At 35.2% G+C, this 17520-nt stretch overlaps 3 protein-coding genes across 4 annotated transcripts in view; all 3 read right to left on the bottom strand.

Annotated features, from left to right (window-relative positions):
- Positions 1–9: 9 nt before the first annotated feature.
- Positions 10–10860, bottom strand: LOC100185097 (MICAL-like protein 1). Of its 2 annotated transcripts, XM_002119934.5 has the most exons (13): positions 10630–10860; positions 10061–10257; positions 9412–9512; positions 8868–9019; positions 6517–7434; positions 5118–5978; positions 4522–4583; positions 3877–3959; positions 3331–3460; positions 2808–2910; positions 2407–2480; positions 1854–1968; positions 10–1192 (listed from the first exon to the last, which is right to left on the bottom strand). In XM_002119934.5, the coding sequence occupies exons 1-13, from the start codon at positions 10776–10778 to the stop codon at positions 1018–1020; spliced, it is 3120 nt and encodes a 1039-aa protein (XP_002119970.3). In that variant the 5' UTR covers positions 10779–10860; the 3' UTR covers positions 10–1017. The 2 variants fall into 2 exon arrangements, with proteins under 2 accessions (XP_002119970.3, XP_026691128.1); XM_026835327.1 differs by lacking the exons at positions 8868–9019; positions 9412–9512; positions 10061–10257; positions 10630–10860 and adding an exon at positions 7885–7983.
- A 1761-nt stretch (positions 10861–12621) lies between these two features.
- LOC113474368 lies at positions 12622–15831 on the bottom strand. The gene is made up of 6 exons (XM_026835109.1): positions 15188–15831; positions 13956–14056; positions 13308–13369; positions 13199–13257; positions 13070–13127; positions 12622–12761 (listed from the first exon to the last, which is right to left on the bottom strand). The coding sequence occupies exons 2-6, from the start codon at positions 14006–14008 to the stop codon at positions 12622–12624; spliced, it is 372 nt and encodes a 123-aa protein (XP_026690910.1). The 5' UTR covers positions 14009–14056; positions 15188–15831.
- A 670-nt stretch (positions 15832–16501) lies between these two features.
- The window catches only part of LOC100185572 (charged multivesicular body protein 4b-like), an 8736-nt gene continuing 7717 nt past the window's right edge, over positions 16502–17520 (bottom strand). Inside the window, exon 5 of the mRNA XM_009860683.3 lies at positions 16502–16862. Within this exon, the coding sequence (XP_009858985.1) occupies positions 16801–16862 (62 nt within the window). The 3' untranslated portion in view covers positions 16502–16800. The remainder of the gene's footprint in view (positions 16863–17520) is intronic.

Genomic DNA, 17520 nt, shown 5'->3' with positions numbered 1-17520 from the left:
ATCATCTTGTGGTAGCAGTAGATTTAATGCAGCGGGTGAATGATTAAAATATTTGTAAAACATAAAAGGAAACACTGTTGAGCAAGAAGGGTGTGAATAAAGCTTACAATAATTAAGAACAATTTACGAAACTGTAGATTAGATAGTACAAGTTAGAAGTAGCAGAAGAAAGCAATTTGTGAAATACATTTTACAGTTGCACTATTTTAGGGTGGTATTTGGAATTAAGAAAACTATTTGTATGTATTCGGTTTGATGTAAAGTGTATAAAAGCCCCCATTACCCATGGCCAGCATAGGAGCAGAATGCTTTGTGGGCAATATAGATATAGTAGGGTGGGGGAAGACGGGACACATTTAGCTCATAATATCCAAATATCTTGATCGTGTTATAAAAAAAAACAACGTCTATAGGAGTCGTGAGGATAGGTTTTTATAATTCTTTAAATAAAAAAGAAAACGAAATAAAAGTTGTCCCATTTTTCCCCACTCTACTATACACAACACAAATGTCTTTAGAGTATGTTAACATGAAATACTATGGCAATCAAGCAAGCATCAAATATATTATGAATTAAAGGCATGGCAGAAATGAACAGGTAAGTCTGTGTAGTTATATTGCAACATAAGCAAGCAAGGCACGTAAGAATACTACCAATTATGACATACTGCGTTTTAAATACAGTAGATAGCCAAACACACTAAAGGTTTTATTGCAGAATGCTTAGGATTTATTTTAAATTAATATTTTTCCTTCTATTCTATGTGGGTGAGGTCCCGAAGCATGGCGAATACTGGGTCCTAGGATTTAGGCCAGAGAATTTCTTCTTGCAAATTTTTCAATAAATATCTATGCAGTTTTCTATTATATTTAAAAAAATTTAAATGTGTAGTTATGATTTAACAGATTTCACTTTTTTTAAAACACAAGTGCAAATGCAGGTGCCAGCACCCTTTGCTGGATGGAATAAAACAATGAGCAGTTAAATAAAAAGTTAATAAATAATAAAACCAATAATCAGGTATTGGATGTTTGCTCTGTTGGTTCAGCATCATGTTTTGAAGATTTCTTTTTCTTGCTGAACATTTTTTTGACTTTATTTTTTTTCTTTTTCATTTTAGAATTGTCGTTGTCGGGAGGAGAATCCATCTGGATCTTCATTCGATCATAAGCTGCATCTTCTTCTTCCTCCCTGGGGTATCAAGCAATATTAAGCATCGCTCCGTGGCAAAGTCGGTTATTGTATGCGCCATGCCACAGTTGGTTAGTTCCAACTAAGTCACTAATGGGTTGTCCAATTTGCCATATATAAAAAAAAATCAAAAAATCAAGAACCCACAGGGTGTATGAAACAAAACTAGGACAAGGTGTATGAAACAGAACACTCGTGTGACAATGGCTGTTATTTTCCCGCCATGCAAGGATAAAGCAAGTTACATTCATTATTATCATGTAAAAATTCACCCAGAAAATTCAGGTTACTGTATGTGGTTTGAACAGCATAGAACTGTAAATAAGCATGTGGTGTATAACTAGGCTCTTTTTCACACTATTATGATATCTTTTGGCTCGCAAAGGATAAAAATTACATTTATTGTAACTGTGTTAAATTACATATTTATTTCAATATTTTAACTTGGACCACTGAATAGGGAATGTACTAAAATTCATTTTTGTCATTTGCTTTATACTCGCATGGCCAGAAAACGACAGTCATTATAACACAGGTGTTCTGTTTTATACAACTCGTGCCACCATACAAGTTGCCATGTATGTAACTTTGTGGGTGAATGTAAAATAAAAAGCCTAATGCCACACACTGACTTATAACGTCAGCAAACCAAATAACTCACTTGACTCTCGCCTCTTCAATGGAATTAATAATAACGTTACGTCGCTCCACAACCTGCACAAGTTGATCCAGGAGGTTACTCTCTTCTTCTTTTTCTTCCTCAGTTTTCTCACCATCTGTAAAGATTAATAAACTCGTAATAAATAATTCTTCATGAAGTCAAACTACGGAAAGAGAAATTCCTTTTTTGTCAAACTTTCTCAAACAGTAATGTTCAAATATCAATTCGAATTAAATAGTTGTTTCACTTAAAGCAAATAGTTCATTTTTTCAAGAAGAAATTTTTCATTTTTTTTTTAATTTTCGTCATACTATATATTATGTGCTTGCATTGTAACCGAAGGATACTGAGTTCAAGGCTCAACACTGATACTGTTACAGATTGTGGCATACATGTACTTGGACAGGACGAAAAACATTGCTCCAACCTAGCGGTCACTAAAATGGGTACTAGCGGCCTAAATCAAGGTTCTAATTCTATGTCGTGACAAGCTATAGGACCTTACCTATATAGAACAGAATAAAGGAATATATATTTAATTAGGAAATCATACCTGGTTTATTGAGTAGTTTACGTATCTTATATTCAACATCAGCATGTTCTTGCTCTAACCTTTGTTGCTGCATTCTGTAAAAGTAGATATGGTGGGGTGGGGTAAGATGAGACACCTGTGGCACATAATGTCCGGATCGTGTTTTAAACAATTAACAGTGGTCTATGGGAATTGCGAAGATCTAGTTTTATAGTTCTTTGATTCTTTTTTTACTTTTTCTTTTTTCTTTTAATGTTCTTTTTTTACTACTAAATGGGACAAGAAAAAAGGTGCCCCATCTTAATACATTTAACATAAACATGGCTAAAATATAGTCACACTCAGTGGTCAAACAGGAAACTACATCAATCAAGGTGGCATATGGCCAAACGCATCGAAACTTAACTTTTAGGTTAACTTACAAATACACAAGGTCTGTTTCCCTTCGTACCAACTTGTTCTTATCATGAACTAAGTCAAACCATTCGCGAAGTAATTGATCAGTTTCGGTTTTTACTTCGTTGCCTGAAAAAAAAATGAGAATCTGTATATTTATAGTTTATTAAGTTAGAGCGGGACACATAAAGGCAATTGCTCAACCTAATGGTCACTAATGGCAATGGGTTGTCTAAATTGTAGCCATACGAAAAAAAAAAAAAAAAATTCCACAAAAAATAAACACCCATAAAGTTACGTTCGTGGTAACTCGTATACTCGCACAAGGTGTATGAAACAGAACACTTGTGTTACAACAACCTCGTTTTCCAGCCATGCGAGGATAAAGAAAGTACATACATTCATATAACTCTATAAACACCAGATCAGGGTCAGATTCGCACAAATTACTACAGTCACCAATTCACTATATCGATAATTAGAACGAAATAACCTACAGCTGAGCTTTATCCCACATGTTATAAGTAGAAGATTAATTCATACACATACCAGACTCTAATTCCATCTCATCTCTCAAAACTTCCTCCAGCTTGACTCCCTTCTTCTCAAGATCTTTAAGTTGAACATCCAGGATGGCCATCTCGCTCACAACCTCTTCTTCCGTCATCTCCCACTTAACCTGGATCATGGATGCAAGGATTAAACCTCAGTGATCATCATTGATGCCAAAAGATTTGATATTTTAAAGGCACTGTACTAGTACGTTTTTATTATTAACAATAAATACATTTTATTGTCTTATGCGTATTAGTACAGTTGCACATAAAATAAAGTAAAGTTTTCTATCACACAAAATTCAGCATTATTTTACTATGTAAATAGTAAACATATTTGACTTTTCAGCTAAACCAAACCCAATTATGGGGCAAATTCTACATGGGTGACATACGTGTACTGATGCCATACAGCTTGCCAGAGTGCATAGAAAGATGACCCATTGTTACGGGCCTGTAGCAGAAGTATTGTACAGTTCAGGGTAACTTTTAAATTGGTCAAACATCAACCAGAAACGTAATAAAAGCTCAGAAAACTTACACTTCGTTTAATAAGTGGGAATCCATAACCTGGTGCTGGTCGAGCTGGTTTTATGATTGGTGGCTTGCTTTTGTTGGGTGTTTCTGATTCAATAAAAATTAATAAATAAACCGTCATGGTTTTGTGTCTGCATGAAACTTTTTTGAAAAAAAAATATGACAGAATCAGTTCTGTTTTTCAATTTTTTTAACAATATTACTTTTAGTAGGGGGGAATTTAAGTTGTGTAAAAACATGAATTTTTTTGGGTCAAAATCACAACAAAATCAGTTATTTTTTTGGGTCAAAATCACAACAAAATCAGTTATGTTTTTTAATATTTCTTTTAAAACTACAATTAGATTACATACAAGTACAACAGTGAGTTGAAAAGAATCCCAAGTTGTGTATTACAACCAATATATAATTGACAAAGTGCTCAACACTGGTCGAACATGTTCAGGATATAGGGAACATATTGTAGCATATTCACTTCAATCAAACGCACACAAATACAGAATTAATTTCTTGCAAATGTTTCCTATTGCTACAGTGGTTCCTGTTTTTCTGGCTAAATCGAATCAAGTTTAAAAACAATTTAATGCAAGGTGCAAATACAGGACTTCCTTTTCATTTATTTACGTCATGATAAATTTAAATGACTTACGTTTTGCTCCAGCCTTGGTGGGTAGTGGACTTGTTTTCTTTGTTTCTGGGCTATGTATGAATCTGAAAATAAAACAGTTAGCAATTAAACAACTGGTTTTATGCATAGATAGGTATAGTGTTAAAGGTACTAGTCTTGATATTCCTCGTAACTTTTAATACAAGGGGTAACATCAAATGTTTTTGCACCACACTTTTACATCTTAATTGGTAACCAATTATTACTATGCTTGTAGGTGTCTATACAAACAACGAAACTAAACTAAACAATGTCACGGTCACCATAATTATCAGTAAAATATGTGCCACATTTTTACATATATATACACACACACACAAGCAAGGTTAAATTAGACTACATTTGCCTAATTAATTAAGGAGGCTCCTAATATTTCAGGACTATATGAGTGTAACCGTATTTAACAATGACACCCAAGATTTCACAAAAAGGGAAAAAGTGACACCTAAGGTTGGACAAAAGTAACAATTTTTCACAGAAATTTCGCAAAAGTTTTTTTTTTCAACAGTAATGTCATTACATGTTTCAGTAAAAAATGTGCACCAATAGTTTTATAAAAAAAATTTGTCAAAACTTACTTTTTATCAACAGTATTGTTAGTGTTCATTTCCTCCATCTTTTTCTCAACGTCCGATTTCCAGTTCGGGGCTCTTCGTTTTGTGGTGACGGGTGAGTGCCTTGGTGGGGCTACGGGCGGCAGGGTAATGGGTTGGAGCTGTTTCTCCTCTGCTGGGGGTTTAGGGGGTGGAGGGGCTGGGGCCTTTTTCCTTGTTGGGGGTTTAGGGGCATCAAGGGGTTTCTTCACGGCATTAATTTTCATTTTTTGATCCAAAGTAGCGATCGGATGTCCAACATCCCTGTTCCCAATCTTCACATCTTCATCAGTAGGATCACTACCCGCATCTTCGTCCAGACCAAACGGATTCAAGCTCTCATCATAGGAATTCATCTCTGGCGTCTCTTCTTCAATCTCAAATGGATTTCTCCCATCTTCATCACTTTCTTCCATATCAAATGGATTCTTTCCATCCTCCTCCTCCTCTTTTTCATCTTCTTCTTCTAAATCTACATCAAAGGGATTTGTGCTCTTTTTAATCTCAGTTTTTTCTCCAACATCGCCATGATTCCCAACATCACTTAATTTTTGCTCCGAGGACCCTTTTTCTTCTTCCTCCTCTTCTTCTTCTTCCATTTCGAACGGGTTTAAAGGTTCTATTACTTTATTTATTTCTGGTTTATTTTCAATCTGGTTTTTGGTTGTTTTATTGTTCTCAACCACACCAAGAGTTCCAGGATGGTCTATCTCATCATCATTAAGAGCAAATGGATTAAGTTCTTCTGCCGATTTACTCTCAATTTTAGGTTTGACATCAACTTTGTTAAAGGAGCGAGGTCTTGCTTTAGGTTTTGAATCTGAATTTGAACTTGTCATTCTCACTCTGTGGAATGAATGGTTAAATAAGATTTAAGAACTATTTTATGTGGGTGAGGTGCTTGTCGAGGACCTGGGCTTTAGGCCAAAGGATTTATTAGAATAGGACAAATAGTAGCCTAATAATATAGAGGCTGAATGTTTTTATAATCCAGCTGTTCAAATTCAACAGCCCTGTATGACTAAGGGTTATTTTAGCCCTAGCTTAACCTTTTTATTCATAACAGTGTGCTACTAATAAGAACAATACATTTAAACAATGCAACTAACATGACCAAGACGGTCTAGCACTTAATGTACTATAGTTAAACAATTGATAGTGATACACAAAGGTTAAAAATAATTAACAAATGCAGCTGCAAACATAAATTGAGTAAATGATTCAAAATTAAATAGCAATTGCTACAAAAAACAAAACAATGTTGATTGCAGCTACAGGTATAAGTTTCTGTCTAGTCAATTAAAAAATTCAACAAAAATTGGGACAAAAATTTAACAAAACTTTTTGTCTTGGTCAATTTATCAAACAAAAACTTAACAAATACCTTGGAGTTGGTCTTTTAATTGGAGAAGCTGGGAGTTCACTGATGAGAGGGGCTATAGAGGATGTTAGCGCAGGATCAATCTTTTTCGGATCCTCTTTCTTCTTTTCATGGTTTTCTCGGACCTCAGTAAGCGATTTTAGCAAAGCAGGAAGCATAGTTGTATCTTGAACAACGACTGTTGGTTTAACAATTTCCGGGGCAATTGTGGATTTTTTTGGTTGATTATTCGAACCCTTGATTTCCTGATTGCTTTCTTCATTTGTAATACTCTCTTCTGAGATTTGTTTGTCTTCTTGCACAATTATTTTATCACTATTTTCGCTTGTTTTTACTTCACTTGAAATATCTGTATGCGCAAGATCAGTTTTTAGGTCTGTGGCATCACTTTTTAGAGGTTCTGAATCTTCGGCTTTATTTTTTGTAAGTTCCAAACTTGCCGTATTACTTTTTGAAAGTTCTGTCACATTTCCACTGCCTGCAGTGGGTATTGGAACTTCGGGAGTTATTTTTTCTCTTATTTTCTGCTCAGTTTCATCAAAAGTGGTTGTTGGCTGTTCAGAAGCTTGGATATTATTAGTATCCACGATTTTCATTTTTTTACCCTCATTTTTTTGTGGCACAATTACTACTGGCACAGTATCCTCTTTTGTGTCTTCCCTTTTATCATTTTCTTCAACTGATTTTTCTTTTTCTGCGCTTTTCACTTTAACTTTTTGCTTAGGAGCATTTGAAAACACAGATATCATATCTGCAACTCGGCTTGGGTTTCTTTTAACTTCTTTTTTCGAGGAACTATTCTCGTTGGTGTTGCGAGGTTTGGAATCTTTATCTTCTGCAACTTTTTCAGAGTTTTTGTTGCTTTCAAGTTGTGAAATTATCGATTTGTCTCTTCTGTACATGCCACTTAAAGACTTTGTCCTGCAAAAACAAATTATTACGCATAAAGATTAAATTTCTTTTAAATAATGTCACTTAAAGACTTTAGCCTACCAAAAAAAATTTGTTCTGCATAAAATTTCTTGTAAATAATACTAAAGTTACAACTTATCAGACACATATGTATAAATATGATAAGACTTACATAAAAATAATAAACAGTACACTGTATCAATGCATAAACGATTAAACAAATTCTATGTATACATATTGTTAAATAAACGCACATTTAGTTGTAACTAGCCAAGTTGCATATTAGATTAATCTACCACAAACACACTACAACAGACTAAACTGTGTTTTAGTTCTAAAGAACATTAGTTACTTTACTAATTAGTTATATATACATATACATTAGTAAATTGCTATATGATATAAGCACACACTGACCAATTACTGTAGTTAATTAACTTGTGCTAAGATAAACAATACCTTAATAGGAATATTCTCATCAATTCAATTTAAATTCATAAATCTACAACCTTATAGTTAAGCTAAGAAATGGAAATTTCTTGTCTGTTTTAATGTATATTCATATAATCCTAATAAAAATATTCAGATTCTCAACAACTCAAACTCAAATTCACAAATCTCTAAACTCATATTAAAGCTTAACGCATGTAAATTTCTTGTCTTTTCAATTTAAATTAAAAAATCTACAAATTCATAGCATTTTTCTCAATGCATGGAACTTTCTCGTCTCATAACAAACTTGTTGTTTCCAAATGTTTTACGTCAAACTGAATCATTTAATTTAAACCAATTCGAACGATTTGACCAAAAACAATACTTGTAACTTGAGTCATGCATGTATGCGTGTGTGTGATTCATACAAACATTGCAAATTGCATTACATACATTATAATTACGTACAGCACCTTTAAGCTTATCATCATTATATATATATATATATATTACTTAACTTGTAATTTCTGTCCTAACTACAATTACACTAAAATATAATTACTAATTAGTGAATTTGTAATGAAATTAAAATAATTAACAACGGTCTGTAGGAGTTGTGAAAGTAGGGTTTTATAATTCTTTGAATTTTTTTGTTTACTACCAAATGGGACGTGGAATTAGAATGGAAAGGTGTCCCATCTTCCTCCACCCTACTATATATACTTTGAAAAGATTGCAAAAGAAATAAAAAAAAAACATGCCTGCATGCCACAGATTTGTTTATAATTTGTAGACTGTGGTATAGTAGGGTGGGGGAAGATGATACAATTTCAATCCATTTTCTCCCATTTTGTAGTAAACAAAGATCATTCAAGGAATTATAAAACCATATTCTCACGAGGAGTGAGTCACGACTCTCATGGACCGTTGTTCATGGTTTAAAACACGATCAGGAATCAGGATATTTGGTTGGTCTGCGTTAACAAGTGTTATACTTATACTCCTTGTACCTGTGACACTGCCTATGATAGACTTTCCCTTCATCAATAAACCTCTCTACAAGATGAACTTTCTTCTTGCAGATTTCACAAACACTAAATACTTGAGGTTTGGAAGGTAAGGATGGTCTCGTGAAGTTTGAGTTTATTGCAAGTGGTTGGGACTAAGGGAAAAAAATATATATTTTATAAAAAATGTTTAATGATAATAGATAGTTCATTGTAAAACACCATGAACCTCGTGCATCTATATCTGGGTTACGGCAGTAATTGTGGGCGCCTAGATACTAGAATAAAGGTACAATGCTGCAATGAGTAAATGCATCCATCTTAATATGTTCACGTGGCAGGGCCATGGGTGTCATTATAACACGGGTGTTCTGTTTCATACACCTCTTACCCGATTCAGGTTACCATATTTGTAAGTAAATTATGTATGGCTGACAGTTTGTGGACAACCCATTTGTGACTACTGGGTTGGGAGCAAGTCTGTTTTGAAAGATACATAAAAAAATGACTATTACAGTATTAATAATGTGCTTAAACTGAGACATACCGTGCTGCCAACTTTTTTAACCGGTTCTGGCTCTTTCCTCTTAATTTTAACAAATTCGGGTGTAGATTGTAGGGTAGACTTCCTTTTTAGTGGTTTTTCGTCTGAAGAAATAACAAACTATTAATTTAAAAATATGAAAAATCTGAACAGGTCATTTTTTTATGTAAAAATTTAGATGGGCATATTGTTAGGTGTGCCGGGTGTTACTGGTCACCCCATTTTTCCAAACACACAGGTGTCATTTTGTTTTAGCACCCTAGTTTTTTTTTTACCTAGAACAGCTTTTACTCTGCTGTAGGTGTCTATACAAACAAGCAGAACCAAAGAATGCTGCATTCACCCTAATACCTAATTCCCTTAAGTTTAATGACTATGCGTGTAACTGCAGTTAACAGTGTCACCACAGATTTTAATAAAACAAAATGAGAAATATGACACAGAATTGTGTTAGATACACAATGCACATAGACTATTAAGTAGAAATGATATTAAAAATGGGTCCATAAACTTAAACAGCCTATCAATCAAAAATTGGGGCCATAAACTAAAATACCTATTGGCTCGAAGACAGGGGCCACAAACTAAAATGACTATCAGTCTAAAAGTCAGGAACACAAAATTAAGATGCCCAACGGCCCATGCCAATTACCATCAGCTGGCTTCATTTTATGAAGTCTGTTGTAGTATTGCGACACATAGGTAATGATGCTTAGTTTGTCCGGTACTTGCATGGCCACCATATCCTCAGCATCCAACAAAGCAGCAATACCAAGCTCCTTCTCACCGACAGTGAATGCAAGTTGGTTATTATGGAGGACATTTTCTTTCGAAAGTGAATCAAAGTCACTGAAAAAGAAACATATTAGGCTTGAGTTCACTACAAACTTAATCGAACTGCCTTTATTATTGGATGTATGTAACTTGCTTTATCCTGGCATATCCAGAAAACAACAGTCATTATAACATGGGTGTTCTGTTTCATACACCTTATGCCAGGTTACAAGTTACCATGTTTCTTCGTTAATGTAACTTTGTGTTAGAGGCAGGAGGGCTAAACACCCTGCCACAGCACTAAATAAGTTCACCACAAAACTTAACTGGACTGCCTTAATTATTACTCTGAAAACCAAGAAAACAGCAATCATTTAAGTACGCAAAGCTCAAATATTGTGTTTTTCACACGAGACAAAAATTGCAATAAAATAACCACAAAATTACATTAAGTCCGGTCTGAACCGGTGTATAAGAGCACAAAAAGCAAGCCCATCTCTCCAAGACGTTGTCATGTTTACAATGTTAACGTCTTTGTAACCTTCAACATTGCGCTGACACCACGTTTGTAACGCTTTCATTCCTTTGGAAGCCATCGTTACTATTTCGCCGTAACCGCCTTACCACACAATCTATACACCTAAAAGTCTAAAATTAAAGGAAAGTGGTCACTTAAACGTCCGCTACGTGCTAAAGCAAAGGCTATCAAAACAAACTACCAAAATTCTTTGCTTTATATTTGCATAGTTTAATAATACAACATTATTAAACTATGATATTTGGTTTGTTTTTACTTGGGCAAAACCAAACAAGAGAGCTCTTTATTGTCGCCTGAAATGGAGGTATTTCAAGAGAATACGTTCTCTGTTAAACATTACAACAAAAAATGGGTTAAAAACAGTTTATTGGCGTAAGATTGGCGAATCACTTAGTATACGAATCACAAAACGTTACGCAAATTTGCACGCATTTCGTCAAACTTGATATCCAGCAGCGTTGGTTTTATGGATTAAGCGGCTTTCAATCTGAAATTTCTGTAAAACAAAAACAAAATTAAAATACCCTCATAAACTGTATGGCTGGCGTTGGTGGAAAGCCACTACGGCACGACAAGCCCCCAGCCAAGGGTAGTGGGTTTCTAGTTACGGCCAGAAACCCTTTACGGAATACAATATTCACGCAAGGAAAACAAGCACACCTGTAAACGAGGTTAAAACAATAACAGTGTAACAATGATACAATATTACCAATATAACAACAGACAACCCTAAACAGACCAACGGGCCATAGCCTACGTTGCTATCCTCTACCTACCCTAGCAAATCCTACCCTACCCTACCCTACTCTCAGCAGTCTCGTTTGGCCACAGAGCGTGGTTGCTTTGACCTATTAATTACATTAATACGAGTTGTGCTAAAGCTGTCCCGTCTTTCCCCACCCTCTATACTATATATATATAGTGCAACAGATCAAAAAAAATAAAGGCGTATAAAGTTACAGCCAGTAAACGGTAAATTATACTATTAATGTATTGAAAATTGAATAATATTAATGTATCAAAAAGTATATATATACTATTATTGTATTGAAATTAAATTACGTGCGTCGAGTGGGTTTGAGCAGCACCCACTTGTGCCTTGCTCAAGGGCACATTTATAATTTACCGCTATATGTCGCTTCCGCACACTGCTTGTCGCGTAAATAAATCCGGCGCAGCGGTGCGTCGCGTTTTTTTTTGCGTCGCGTGGGGCTTTAGATTAGTTATTCGCAATCATAAAGAATGAATGTTGCTTTGTTAATTTGGTTTTCGGCACGCATTGAGAATTTGGCGTTTTCGGCACGCATTGAGAATTTGGCGTATGTTTAAACTGCAAAGTTGTTTAGTATTTGTTTTCAAGGTTTAGTCGTTTAAATCGACGATTAATTTGCGAAGTTTTAGTTCTCATTTCACATTTTTAAATTTAAGGCCCTACAACATTTTATACCTGTTTTTATTAATATTATTTATCAGGTTTTAAGTCGTATTACTTTCGCACAGATATTACCGCAGTTATATAACCGACCGGATTTATTGGTTATGTGGATATACAAGGAAAAATTGTATTTTACAAAAAAGCACGACTAAAAATAACAAGTCAATAAAAATAATAATAGATTAATCAAATAAATATCCAAGTATTGTCAAACAACTTTAAACCAGTGCCCCGTGGCCAAACTAGAAAGCTGGAGCGCTGGCATACTTAGCTCAGTGCAGCCAATAAAATCTAACAGATCACACTATAACAGAACTAACACACAGGCCTACTCTGTACGGTCTATCTATAATTACATAGAGTCATAAACTATACTAGTTCTACGATGTAGACCTACTCCGACCCGGACGTTTAATCTCTGGCTCATTACACCAAAATATTAACAAAAGCCATATATCAAATACACCTAAATACACCATGCTGGCTTGCCCGAGCCCAGCATACCTAACAATAATGCTAGTACAACATTTATAATCATACATGGTACCGTATGTATACTATCCCATCTTGCTGACATATTCACTTTTTCCAGACCGTTCCAGCTTCCTATATTTGCAAACGTGATTTGATTAATTGACAAGTAAGACGCTAATATTTTAATATAGTAAGGTGTGGAAGATGGGACACCTTTTTTATATTCATCGTCTCATTTGGCACAAACTATCCAAGTATCCTGGTCGTGTTTTAAACAATAAACAACGGTCTATGAAAGTCGTAGGGATACGACTCTATAATTCATTGAATGTTCTTCGTGTACTACCAAATGGGACAAGACAATAAAATAAAGTGTCCCATCTTCTCCTACAGTCAAGGGAAAATGACATATAGTCAATTAGATTAGTTATAAAACGAACCTTCGTAATTCTTAGCCTTCCTTCCATAAATATCCTTTCTTCGTCCGTATTTTGCTACCTGTAACTTGAAAGCCGATGTAATAACCGAATATAACAACAGACGTTAATAGCATGAATCAAAATCATCACCTGATAATATGTGGATGTACTTCTGTCTGTAGCTGAATTGTTGCTCAGTTGAAGCGGACCTGAACGAAACTACATTAGCATAATCAAAGTAACCTAATGTACGTTTTACCATCGCATTTGGTTCTTATAAAATCGTCGTTGTCGTGCTTCATGATCCAATGTCTGTTGCTCCTATATAAAAATAAAAGCTGTACTCAAGTTAAAATCCAGGACTTAGCGGGTAAATTGTCGGTGAATTATGCTTAATATAAAACAAATGTATGTATAGTAGGGTGGGGAAAGATGGGACGCATTTTTATTCTATTTTCTCGTCCCATTAGGTAGTAAATAGAATCATTCCAAGCGTTATTAAACCGTATGGTCACAACTCCCATGAACCGTTCTTAATTCTCTAAAACGCGATCAGGATATTTAAATATTAAGTGCTAAAGATGTCCCATCTTCCCCCACCCTATATTATATTAACACTTCGATGGTCTTTAAATATGCTGAGTAGCATATTTTTGTGAGATCTAAGACGCAAATGTGTCTCATCAATTTGATAGCCTATATTTATAACAGAAATCTGTATTATTTGATAGTCTTTAATTGTGTTTAGTATCTCGTCTTTAATTGTGTTTAGTATCTCGTCTTTAATTGTGTTTAGTATCTCGTCTTTAATTGTGTTTAGTATCTCGTCTTTAATTGTGTTTAGTATCTCATATTTTTGTAAGATCAAAGGCGCAAATATGTATTATCTATTGGAGTGCCCATTTACCATATTACGTAACTTCTCTCCTTTTTATTCGAGTTCGTTTTCGCTGTTAACATCACAATCCATCGCGCATGTCGATATAGCTCGTAGCTTGGTTAATCTTTCTGAAAATTGAGATGTACTTATTGGTGTGAGTAATATATAAATGTTAAATGAATGAATGTTAATTTAATTTTCACTTGGTGGGACAACTGCATTTATTGTATTACAGGTGTTCTGTTTCACACACCTCATGCCCGCTTAATTTGAAGCGCAATTATTTGGGGAGGGGTTATTTCATTTATGAAAAAACAATCCATATAAAGGCACACGAGGCTAGACGAGCAATTGCAGTTGCAGTTAAGTATTTTACCCTAGGACACACATTCGCCCCAACCCATATACTCTTAATATATGTATATATGAAACTATTATACTTAGCTTCTTTTGATTCCGTTCAGTTCATATCTTCCTTTTGTTTTACTAAAAAAAACTAACAAACGTTACAGTATTGGGCTTTGCTTAAATGAATCAGTTAACCGAAAAAAACGAACGCGTGGGCCCACGCGCGCAGTACCGAGATAAAACGAATATAGGCGGCGTGTTAAAGCGCAAAACCGACGCAGCGTACCCTATAATGCGAGGAACTGAGTTCGAGGCAAAGCGCATCGTAACGTAATGCGACGCAACGCAAGTTTCAAGCTAGAGACGCAGCGAATGTTTGGCGTAAACTTCAAAGAAATCGTATCGGACGAGCGAATGATCATAAACCGTATTTAAAGCAAAAGAAATTGTAGAACGAAAGGAGCGAATCCGTTTTTTTCCCGAGCGAATCGAAGTCCGACGGTTTCGCACGTCAAGTGATCGAGCTGAAGGAAACCTTAAACAGTAGATATTGGTTAGATAAGTTAAGCATGGTATATAGTTACATTATTAAACTTATATAAATGGTATTTTTAACAAACCACTATTACAAATGAAATAATACGTATATTACTGTGGTGTAAGATAGGACACCTGTAGCGTATTTTAAACAGTTAACATTTCTATACGTGACCAAGGATAGACCTGGCTGACCTGCGGTTACATATTTTTTTAAATGTTCTTTGTTAACTACCAAATGGCAGGAAAAAAGATTACAAACATGTCCCAACCTACCCCAACCTACTACACATTAAAACCAAATACAGGCTAAAATAAATACAATAAATAAATAAAGCAAAGCCCATATACTGATAAATCTACAATTAAAATACCGGCATTCACTGCAAGAATTCGTCAACAATCTTCTTTAGGTTTGAGCAGCTTCTTCTACAGCAACAGGTGGAAACTAAAATGCAACGCCCAACACGGTAGTACTGGTGCAGCCTTTAGCAGCGTGTAAACGAGGAGTAATAATTGAATTCTCGCGCGTGTGAATGGAGCGCAATATTGCGCAAGGAACGCGGAAGTATATTTAGCGCCTCTAGAGGAATGGTTCGTAGATTTTTGAAAAAAATCTTTTTAATGAAATATACTAATTCTTGTTTTGTTGGATTAAATACTTTATATGATAAAACGTGGCAATACGTATTGTCAGTTGATGAGATGACTCCTGGATCTAGGTGTTTTGATGGCCCACTGCACCATATATTATAGGGTGGGGTAAACATGAAAAGTGTTCGTTCTTTTTCTCTTCCAACTTGGTAGTAATTATACCCAAGCATGTTTACAAAACCATATTACCGCAGCCGGGTCACACTAAAAGCGGGGTTGTTATCCCATCTTACTCTATAGAACTATATTTCCGCCATATTTGTGTTGTTTTTTTAGACGATATTTTAAAGACAACTTTATTTTTTTGGTTTAGCCCACGCATACCACGGCCTATCACTATAATACAGACTTGGCATCAGATAGAATATAAGGTATAATGGCCCGAGACCTATATACCAAGTCTTCTGACGTGCCTTGTCGTAAGACCTCACCCATAGAGAACCAAGGTAGAATTACTCACCCATAAATCAAGGTAGAATTACAACAGAGTCTTATCAGAAGCTATGTAAACTACGTGCGCTAGATTTCCCTTTTTGGTAATGTCAAAGTGTGATATAGTAGGGTGGGGGAAGATGGGACACCTTTTCAATCTATTTTCTCCTACAAATTGATAGTAAACAAACATAGATCGTTGTTAATTGTTTAAAACACGATCAGAATATTTGGTTATTATGTGTGAAAGGTGTCCCAACTTCCCCCACCCCACTATATGGCAATTCACGGACTTTGTCCGCCTGTGTTCACAAATATCCTGTCAAAAACCGTTACCTTCCCAGCGTTTGTAACTGCTGACAATTTGGTTAAACCGCCAGTGTCACATTAACCAGTTATTTCTGGTTACGACGCAAGCGCTCGAACTATAAGCCACAGCATCGTACAATGTTGTATCAGATAATGCAAACGAAAGCTACACGCATTAATACGCTCTTAACCTTGCCCTCATTAAATGAATGCTCACTACATTAGCAGCTTAGTCTTATCGCCACATGTCAAAAAGATCAACTTACCTCTCGGTAAAGCAGCTTGCCTATATCGATCTAACCACTGGTTCCTTTATTCAAACCAAGCGTTTATTACGCAGAAGTAAGTCAACTATATACATAAAGTGCATACGTAGATTAAACGGCCGCAAATACTTTCTTAAATCACAATCACCACGGCCTTACAATGTACATGCGTTGGACAACGCCGTTCTTTCTGAATTTGGGTACCGAAAATTGTACAATGTTTTTTTTTCACTGGTAAAGCTAGGATAGAAGTGACTAATGATACAAAGTGTTCTACACAGTTCGGCAGATTGAAAAGGGAAGAATTTGTCTTGTTTTCTTTATATTTACGAAGCCCACATTTGTAGTTCTGCCAGTTCGTCATCGTCCTCCTTTGCTTTTGCTTTTGCTGAAAGAAAAAATATTTTATTAGTCTTTATGTTTAGTAGACTTTCCTCCCCAGAAATCGAACTTGAATAAATAAATGAATAACTTTTATCTTCGCGTGGCCAAAAAAAGACAGTCGTTAAACACAGGTGTTCTGTTTCATACACCTCGTCGAGCCTTAAACCAATAACCTTCGGTTACAGGCATGCGCGATAACCAACTATGCCACAGCGCCGTACCATGCAGAACTTGGGATCTGCATGGTGTGATATAATTTGTTTTGCTCGCTAGTTTTACAACTAAAACAGCTTTTACCCTGTTAAGTGTCCATACAAAAAAGTAAAGCCAAAGTAAACTGCAATCGTCACATTAAAAATAGGGTTTACTATGTTTGACATCTATGAATGTAGCTGTATTAACAATGTCCCCAAAGATTTTGTTTAAAATAAAAAAAATTGTAGGGTGGAAGAAGATGGGACACCTGTTCATTCTATTTTTTCAACCAATTTAGTAGTAAACAAAAAACATTCAAAGAATTATATAACCGTATCCTCACAACTCCCATACACCATTGTTTATTGTTTAAAACACAATCATGATATTTGGATATTATGTGATAAATGTGTCCCATCTTCCCCCAACTTACAATAAAACGTATTCTTATGTGCGATATACTGTAC

The sequence above is a fragment of the Ciona intestinalis genome, chromosome 7 (assembly GCF_000224145.3).
Source record: "Ciona intestinalis chromosome 7, KH, whole genome shotgun sequence".
NCBI classification, from domain to species: domain Eukaryota; kingdom Metazoa; phylum Chordata; class Ascidiacea; order Phlebobranchia; family Cionidae; genus Ciona; species Ciona intestinalis.
This window is presented reverse-complemented; position numbering and strand designations above follow the sequence as displayed.

Excerpts from the sequence above, each read along its gene's own strand:
- LOC100185097 (XM_002119934.5), bottom strand. The coding sequence starts at position 10,778 with ATGGCTTCCAAAGGAATGAAAGCGTTACAAACGTGGTGTCAGCGCAAT. Across the intron at positions 7,435-8,867 it reads TATCATAGGCAGTGTCACAG|GACAAAGTCTTTAAGTGGCA; the intron begins GTACAAGGAGTA and ends TTGTTTTTGCAG. Across the intron at positions 2,481-2,807 it reads GAAACAGACCTTGTGTATTT|AATGCAGCAACAAAGGTTAG; the intron begins GTAAGTTAACCT and ends CTACTTTTACAG.
- LOC113474368 (XM_026835109.1), bottom strand. The coding sequence starts at position 14,008 with ATGTTAACAGCGAAAACGAACTCGAATAAAAAGGAGAGAAGTTACGTA. Across the intron at positions 13,370-13,955 it reads GAGAGAAGTTACGTAATATG|GAGCAACAGACATTGGATCA; the intron begins GTAAATGGGCAC and ends ATTTTTATATAG. Across the intron at positions 13,258-13,307 it reads TATAAGAACCAAATGCGATG|GTCCGCTTCAACTGAGCAAC; the intron begins GTAAAACGTACA and ends AGTTTCGTTCAG.